The 9,562-nt window shown below is 39.4% G+C and overlaps 2 protein-coding genes across 2 annotated transcripts; one reads left to right on the top strand and one right to left on the bottom strand.

The window, feature by feature from the left end:
* LOC124114554 lies at positions 1 to 5,502 on the bottom strand. Its single transcript, XM_048390239.1, has 6 exons — positions 5,424 to 5,502; positions 4,379 to 4,735; positions 3,645 to 3,956; positions 2,923 to 3,000; positions 2,537 to 2,629; positions 1 to 2,102 (listed from the first exon to the last, which is right to left on the bottom strand). Exons 1-6 carry the CDS (start codon positions 5,473 to 5,475, stop codon positions 1,849 to 1,851), a joined length of 1,146 nt encoding a protein of 381 aa, XP_048246196.1. The 5' UTR covers positions 5,476 to 5,502; the 3' UTR covers positions 1 to 1,848.
* A 365-nt stretch (positions 5,503 to 5,867) lies between these two features.
* On the top strand, positions 5,868 to 9,478 carry LOC124114559. Its single transcript, XM_046475175.2, has 6 exons — positions 5,868 to 5,982; positions 6,720 to 7,085; positions 7,421 to 7,720; positions 8,493 to 8,579; positions 8,810 to 8,911; positions 9,128 to 9,478. Exons 1-6 carry the CDS (start codon positions 5,931 to 5,933, stop codon positions 9,286 to 9,288), a joined length of 1,068 nt encoding a protein of 355 aa, XP_046331131.1. The 5' UTR covers positions 5,868 to 5,930; the 3' UTR covers positions 9,289 to 9,478.
* Positions 9,479 to 9,562: the final 84 nt, after the last annotated feature.

The raw sequence follows: 9,562 nt of genomic DNA, 5'->3' as shown, positions 1-9,562 counted from the left end.
TTCTCTATATAACAATGGGTCATTGTGTTAAAGGGATATACTTGGATTCGAACTATAGGGGTAGAAGCCGTTATGGTTGATGCATCTAAAGATGGGGAGTGTTTTATTGTAGCCTAATTGATTGATGTTAAGTATTGAAGTTTGGATAGTGTGTACTGTAATTAAACAATTAGTTTGATTTCAAATATGGGATTAAACAATACAATGGACGTGTGACGAGCAGTGGTTCGATTTGAAAACCCTGGACGATCCAGGTGAATCCCCGTGACCAAGGTATAACCCAAATTAACCTTAGCACAACTCATATACGTCCTACTTCGGTTGACCTAGGTTGCCCATACCAACTGGACCCCTGGGTGTGGTACTCTGGTTAGCAGCCTCCAGGTGACGTCATCGGTAAAGAAAATGCGTTATATAATGAAGAAGGTATTGATTGTTTATCATACAATAGGTAGGTTTCTCGGCAGGATAAAGCCAACGGATGAAAACGATATCCGTTGGGGTCATATGCGGATAGAGATGCAAATATCATAGGTCACTTCCACCACTCCATATCACTATGTAACATCTTGACATCCTGCTCTCCTCATGCATTCGGCATGAACGCTTTTGCTGGGAGGTTCCCCTATTTCAAGCTTCCCTCCTATCATCTGATAAAAACAAAGAATAAACGTTTTCATAATCCAAGCAGCTCAGTGGCTAGACATACCTTACCACGCCCGGCTACACATGTATTCAATAGACAAGATACAATGACAGCTTTGTAAAGAAAGTAAACGCTTGTTAACTTCTCATAGTTGTGTGTTATAGTAGATGGTTGTTGTGTATCTCCGTCTCCTGGAAGCCGTTATTATTTCTAAGGTTGCATTTTACGCGTTCTATTTCGTATACTACCCCCAGTTATCCTTGACTAACAATAGTTAACCCAGGTTAACTCTAGTCAACCCTGGTAACCTCGGTTGACTGAAGTCACTCAAATTTTCACAATCGAACGCACTCAGTGTTTCATAGTGTAATGGGAGATAACTCAAGCCTGACTACATGCATCCTGCAGGTTACATGTGAAACCGACTCAAATATCAGTCGAGACAGGACCCGGTCTGAATACCACTGAACAGACAGACGATTAGATAACTTGACGTGATCCTTTTTATGGGTTTTTCATCCAGACGACTGCAATCTATTGGACATCGTACAAAGGACGATAAGGCGTATGTTAAGTATAAACTCAGTTTGCCATCAAAGGTACAGGTAGCCTTATCGCATTATGCGGCAACGAGTTTAAGATCCTGGTAGCTGACATTTTATTTCAAACAGCTGTAAACGGGTCATTTGGTTGGTATAGCAATGAATGCGTTTGCATAGTTAGCTCTCTTATATAACCCCTGCGCACGGTTATAAAAGAGAAGTAGAAGAACAGGACCCGATTCATTCATATGACTATGTTTAATCTGTCGTGGCATGACAGATTAACTGTAGTCATATAAATGAATTGGGTGTTCCTTTTAGCATCTTTTTAGCAGTATATATTAATCAATGAACGAATGACACTATTCCTGAGCAATTTTGTAAAAAGAGTACAAGGGCGATATCTAAACACCTGCGACTCTCCTTTTGTTAAAACATGTATGAATACCGTGTGGCACATGTCAAAATTGAGAACAAGAAAACTCTAATGTGGAGAACCACTACGTGTTGAGACCAATTTCTACTTGTATCGGGATTGTAAACGTTACAGCCGCGTTTTCTTCACCCACTCGCCAACGACATATGTGCTTAGGTAACAACCATGTTGACAGCTTAAATGTATTTGTTGGAATATGTACACACTATTAACACTGTTCTTGTCTAATCAATCTCATCGTATACAGGTTCAATATTCTGTGACACGCTGCTGTCTGCAGAGTGTTGAGGATGAAGATAGGCAGTTTCATGACATCCTGTTTCATCATATCCTCTGTGCTGGTTAGGAAGTGGACGAGTTCTGTTTCGGGGTTGAATGACCATTACTCTCGGTCTTGTACGGTCGGTACGGGCCCTTTCACCTCCTTTCGAAAAGTGAGAGTTCTTTGAAGGATGGTTGTGACATTTACATTTCCGATCTAGAAATAAAAGCGAACAAGTTGTTATTTCAAGTCACCGTGATAATCACTACCATTAAGGCAAGGATGTTTGATGTGCATGTACCATTGCTCTTAACCAAAGTGTAGCGTTACATAATATACTTTTTTCAAGACATACTGCATTTCCAGAGAACACTTACTATTTTTTCCACAAACAGGCCCAATTAAGATTTGTAGTTATGTATCTTTCAAAAGAATTCCAGGCTGCTCCAGAATTCCAAACGGCATATCAAGAAGTATGGTTTCAATGTAAAGTGTTTACGCTCAACATGTTTAACTACTGTTCTTGGATCATGTCGATGATCATCGTATTTTCTAGATGTAAGAAACCATTTTATCAACATTGAAATAGAGTTGACTGCAGATTGTGTATCCAGGATTTACAATGAAAAGACACTATGAAACAAATTTACCTGATAAGAAGAGATAGAGTAGCGTGAATACCAGGGCAACAGCAAACGCCAACACAAGAACATATAGCACCATCATTCCTATCCCTCCTCTTTCTGTTAAAGTTAACAGTAATAGACATTAGAATGTACGATGATGCTACATAGGGGTATATATCTTACGAATTTACATTGTATGTATCTGCGTGAAATTAACATTGACAGCTTTAGACAAAGATCTCAATGGTCCTACCAAACAACATCAGTCAATTCAGGTATAAATTGTACGAAAACAGAATTAATGTTGATATATTTTACTCAGGATATTTTGAAGAATCAGATTCAAAAGTTATCTAGGCTGAATTGGGGAGTGACTGCTCAAGATACATATGCGGTATTCTTCAACCTACCTGGTGGCGTGGTGTTCCCCGAGGAGGCAAGTGTCATGTCGGTCAACGGAACATTGGTTGTTTTATTCATTGGCACGCCTGAAAGTGTATAAACTGCAAAGTGCACAACGTGTTCCATTCTCAATATATTGATTGGAGTTATCCATACCTATTATATATTTGGATTTTATTGAAACAAATAATTTCTTGTGGCAAAAAATTTTGCTTCATATTGTTGGAATAAAGGGAATTGTCCACCACCAAGAATGACCTTGCTGCAATGTGTTTTATTATAATAATACTTTGGATCATAGTTATATTTACCAATATTAGTTTTTGCAGCTGTAGCTGAAAATAAACGCCGACAAAGGAACATATAGTACCATCATTCCTATCCCTTCTCTTTCTGTTAAAGTAAACATAAGTAATAAACACTAGAATGTACGATGATGTGAGAAAAAACATTGTGCCCAAGCATTCTTGACAAATAATAATGCTTCAAATTGTTGAAAAAAAGAAATTGTGTACCACAAAAATGCAATTGTTGCAAAAGTTTATTTAGGAAAAAATATTTTGGCTCAAATTTTTAATTACAGCTGGTTATGCAGTGTAGCTGAAAATAATATCCAACCCCTACCCACACCAACACCCACACAACACACTCCCCCCCCCCCCACTCCCCCCCCCCCCCCTCCACCCCCACACACCCCCAACCCCACCCATATATCAGGTCGGTTCCTTACCGTTCACGCCATGAGGGTTTGATAGGTTTAATGTTATATGTTTTACGAATCCTCCAGTTTGACATGTGATACGACTTCCTGAGCCTTGCATGGTTACAGTGTATAACACTGAACTAATACACATGTATATACATTCAGATTCGTTGTATGTGCAGTTGTTCAGTTCTGTGTGCTCGTTTTCATTTGGCGCAGACCACGACCAGAAGGCTTGATGTGAGTTCAGGAGCACATAGCAAGTGATGTTAACCACTTCCCCGTCAGTGTAGGCCGGCGTGTCCGGTGTCAGGATGAGGAACATGCCCCTGGGTTCACCTGGACGGAAATGGAAGTTTCACTTTCATGCATGTGTCTTTGAGTATTTATAATCACATGACAGATTATTATTGTGTATATAGATATGTATTATCATGACGGTTCGTCCATTAAGGGTTTGGAAGTCATGTTTTACGAAGGAATTGTTATGTCGTAGTCATAAAAAAACATTTTTTTTGCTGTTCTGTAATGTCTCAATGCGATATTCGGTACATACCAGCAATATTAATAGGATGTTAAATACATTCGATAGCTTTAATAACACCGGTGCAGAACAGAGGCTACTTGCACTACACACGTAGGCCTAACTCCGTTACATTGGGTGTGTTTGTTACCAGTACCAAGATGTATTCAAACCTTATAGCAAGGAAAATACCAATGCGATCAAACACATAATCAGAGACAGCAATGGGAACACTGACCTTTGATTTCCAAACGAGATGAAACCGGTTCCATAGTCGTAGCTATACCCAAAGTGTTTACTGCCATGATGCAAGAGTAATTTCCCCTGTCAAGACACGTGACTTTATCCAGGAATAGTTGGAGGAAAACAGCGGATGAAGATATTGTTGTCACGGACCCAGTGATGTTATACTTTCCTTCCGTCAAATCTTTAATTCTTTCCGGCAATAAAACAACAACGGTCGCCTCTCCTTTTTTAAGCATTATAGAGTAGACCGTCTCCGTTCTCGCGAGTATCCGGCTACATCGTAGAGTCACGTGGCGTGAACTTTCAAGACGAATTGTTTTCGGCAGGATATCAAGTTGAATATGGCATCCTGGCATAAAAGGAATGAAGTTGAATCATGACAATGTACTTGTAATATCAATAAGAAACATGTTATATTGTTGTAATGAGCATTGCAGGCATTACATGAAATCCATTTATATGACATCACAAATAAAAGGAAAGATAAGGAATCATATTATGGAATTAATGGAATGAATATATTCAATTCGGTTCATTTCGTAAGTGTTAGCCAACGGCCGAGAGTTACATTTGTATTACAATGGACGTGATGTACTCAGATCTTATTATGCTGACAATAATGAGGAAGTTCACATCATTCCTTTAATTCCATTACATACATGTAATCCTATCGATTCTACAATATAATTCCATATAACGCCGTCCATATAATTTTAACCTCAGTTTTGTCTTTTACTTCCAATGGAATCTGTTTAGGCGGATAATCGAGACTGGTTATTCTCTGGTGTTGACGTTATATATTTACCATTATATCCATATTATAATACTAGGCATATATACATTATACAAGGTGTGCCATGAAACACACGGCATAATATTTCAAATATTATGTAATTGTGTATTTGTCTGCATACAACGTTGTGTCTAGCAACACTAAATTAAACAAACGCACATCAAGTTTACACAACATGATCTGTCAAAAATACTGTTCCAATCGCCGTGACCAACAGACTCTGGTGCCAATAGGTAAAACTTACCACAGCATCGACCCAATAACGCAAAAAGTATCATCCGAGGTAACAAAATCATTTCGCTGCTTGTACTGGAAATGTACACTACGCGTTGTAAGCTGGGATATGCAGCGGGGTACAATTGTCTGGGGAACTATATCATGACACATAGCCGGAAAGAAAACATAAATGATCAATATTTTGTTACGACCAGTTTCAGTATTCATAACCGTGTGTGTGTGTGTGTGTGTGTGTGTGTGTGTGTGTGTGTGTGTGTGTGTGTGTGGCTCTCTCTAGAGAAAAATACTTCGACTCATTTCTGTGTAGGCCTAGAGCATATCAAGATGCACTCATAAATGCACACTCGTATTTTCTGTTATTGTCATTCCGCCCGTCAGGCATATTGCGCCCATTCAAATTATTTGAAGTATGACACACAAGGTAAAAAAAGATTGCTAGCTGCGCGGAAATGTACTGCGCACTCATACAAAGCATCCAACGACGAGAGCAGCAACGTAAACATAGAGCTTCAATATGGGACGACTTATGGTGTGCTTGGTATGTGTAATCCTCGTCCAGCTGACATGTAAGTAGTTTAGGTATACTAGTATCCCATTGTTATATCTAGCAGTGTTGTGTTGTTTTTTAATATGTATTTTGTCTCAATATTTCCATGCAAATGAAAGCTATTTTCGGTTTTGCAGTGCGTTAATCATTTGAACATGAATCCTTGAGAATGTGTTGCATGATGCAGCAAACCTTTTTCTGGTGTGAGTGAGTGAGTGAGAGTTGGGTTTAACGCCGCTTTTAACATTATTCCAGTTATATCACGGCGTGTCAGCTTAATGTGGGAGGAAAGCCCGAAGTGATGCAGGTCTCAGACGTTTACCACTTCGGTGAAACCCACGAGCACGGGTATGGTGCTGACAAACCTAGAAACATAATCGGGGCGAACCGGGATTCGAACCCACAATCATAGGTTTCTGGCGTGCCCAAGGGACGCAACTCTGCACAGCGAATCGCGGCGCCTTAGACGACTGGGCCACCCGTGCCCCCGTTTCTGGTGTGAATGAGTAGACTGCGTATCACCGTGACAACATGATTATGGAGGTGACGTAGTGGAGCGTTCAAAGGTGCAGTGTGCTGCTTTAATACTATTACTATGCGGACATAATTGACGACACTGTGTTCATGCTTGTAAGGAAACTTGCCTCAATATGTAGTCAAAGGTTATTGTTGTGTAAATCACTTTGAAGGAGGTTATCTTTGCATTGTGTCGAATGTTGATGTTTCAATCTTATCATAGAACCAACTTTGTTTCAGATTGTACCATAGACTTAACGGTAAACCCGGAAGTGATCACGCCTACTAATGTTGTACCTGTCAGAATCCGGTGTAGACTTAATTTGCTCTTCTCAGAAGTTGTAAGGGTATATTCTATCATGATCAGAAGAAAGGAGACTACGCTTGCTGTGGCATTTACAGACCGCAAGACTCAGATGTATGATAAAAGATTGAAGGACATAGCTGTGGTGAATTCGTCACTCACAACGCCAGAAGCCTACTTGCAGCTAACATTGCCCGATGTGACTTGTGATGACATTGGTGATTACTCGTGCATTATGGCCGTCAGAACACAACACTCCAGCATGAACTCTGGATCCGTCAGAGTATATCTGAAGATGAAAGGTGTACTGTGATAGCTCGTACAACAACTCTCTCTCTCTCTCTCTCTCTCTCTCCCTCTCTTTCTCTCTCTCCCTCTCTCTCTCTCTCTCTCACTATTCTCTCTCCCTCTCTCTCTCTATCTCTCTCTCATTCTCTCTCCCTCTCTCTCTCACTATTCTCTCCCTCTCTCTCTCTCTATCTCTCTCTCATTCTCTCTCCCTCTCTCTCTCTCATTCTCGAGCCCTCTCTCTCTCTCACTCTCTCTCTCTCTCTCTCTCTCTCTCTCTCTCTCTCTCTCTCCCTCTCTCTCTCTGAATGTACGGATGGCGTTAATGACTAAAGATATAATGTTTCAGGTAACGTATGTCCATTCATGGACAGCCTCGTTCACCCAAGACACAAACACCGACCCGGGGACCTGGTGAGAGTAACATGCTTCATGCTGATGAAACATGAAACATCAGGTTGGATCTGGTCCTCAGCAGATAATGACACAGTTGTCAGGTCCCGAGAAGAATGTGCCTCAGAAGGCGAGATGTTCAATTGTTCAAGCGTTCTCCTGCATCACGTTACGAAGAGCTCATCTTTGATCTGTCGACTAAAGAATTTCTCAAGGAGCGTTCGAATTGATGTTACAGGAGAACTTCCCACTACAGGTACCCATGTTATTCTGTAAATATTGCATCACTGTGCTGGGTTCAGCGATGCTTCGCATATGCCTAAAATGGAAATGTTGTTCGGGCACAGACACTTCACTTTAAATCCACATATTATCGGTCGGACCTTTATGCTTAATGCAGCATGAATTTCTGCTGGGATTGCAACATCAAAAAGGGTAATTTGGCCAAGATATTTCACTTATGCTTCAGGTATGTCGATGATCTGATATCGTTCAATAACCAGCAAATAGCCAATTCCCACCTGAGCTAGAAATATCAGGGAGACCGCTTCATCTGATTCATATTAAGACCTATGCAGAAAGATTTAGTGTGAGTAAACACTACTGCAACATTATATGGCAAGTTGTTTGATCAAGGTTATAACATTCAAGGCCTCAGTAAAGCTTTCAAAACATTTTTTTAAATTTGAAGCATCAGTCATAAAAGTTATGTCTGATGCAATTTCCTATATTGACTTATACCATATATTCCCGTGTTTTGTCGGGTCAGCAATTGACCTGCCTTTGCATATGTTTGTGACGGGTGCCACTGGTGGGGCAGGATACTCTGCCCTTTTCACGAACACCTGGTGTCATCACTATTTGATTCATAAACACCTGCTCATGATATAGTCGGAATCTTACAATCGACAGCAGAGATTTTTTTTATGAACATGGAAATGGTTTCGTAGGTTTAGAATAATTTCTATTAAAAGTAGTATAATCTTTACAATATGCTATTTCATAAATGTTTATATCCATGTGTGCAGATCCAAGATCCACGACATTTTTTGAAGAGGCAAATAAAGACTATTTTAGGATTGGTGAATTTCCTGAAGAGCACAACACAATATCCGGTATACCTTTTATAAATATTTAACTCACCTGACTAGGTTATGCATTTTTGTAAGGAAAATGTCTGACTGAATTTACATGTAGAGCCATTTGTGCCTTTCGCCAATATACATTTTGCTATCTTGCTTTTATTTGCATGGACAGTTCCAATTATTATAATGTAAAAAAACAAAGTTGGAGCGTGATGGCCAACTGATTATTACAATCTGAGTTGTCTTTTTCATTTATTTAGAAGGGGACGGCATGTCGTGGCTCCAGTTTATGATCATGCTTACCTGCCTCGCGTGTGAAGTGATTTTGGTGGTAATCCTACAGAAATATTGGAAGACCATAGGTATGTTATGTACGTAGCGAGTATCTAAGAACACATTCTTGTGGTATTCATGCTACAGTGTTGCTCAATTCTCATCTTTCCACCAGTCTTATTGTTTGTGTTGAATACATGTTTTAAAATATTGGGGAAATATTTCAAGGGTATTCTTATTATTATAATGATAATGATTATAACAATAGCAATAATTAAAACACATATTTTATTTATTATGTAAAGGTAACAGAAGACACTCTCCGAATAAGGAAGATCACACCAGGAACAAGGACAACCTACACCAATCGAATTGTCCTAAATTGTTTAACACAGAACATAAAGTGATTACAGGAAATATGTACAAACCCCTGATGTGTTCACAAACTAGTGAAGACAACACGTGATGTGACCGCCTACGGTGATGCTTTTCCATTTCATTTATTTTTTGTGGTTTAGTGCAGAAAGTGTGTGGATGTGAGTATGAATGAGTGTCTGAAAGAAATAACTTTTCTTTGTCTTTCTATATATTCGATATATGTAACAGTATAAACAGTGATGATGCCTGTAACAATAAAAGATTATAAGAAATTATAAGAAAGTGTCTTGTTTTTTCCTGATTAATTTTTATTGAAACTCCAGGTTATAGAATTATGACCTTGAAATACATCTCCATAATCA

This window comes from Haliotis rufescens, unplaced genomic scaffold (genome assembly GCF_023055435.1).
Source record: "Haliotis rufescens isolate VD_foot unplaced genomic scaffold, xgHalRufe1.0.p SCAF_88, whole genome shotgun sequence".
Classification (NCBI taxonomy): Eukaryota; Metazoa; Mollusca; class Gastropoda; order Lepetellida; family Haliotidae; genus Haliotis; species Haliotis rufescens.
This window is presented reverse-complemented; position numbering and strand designations above follow the sequence as displayed.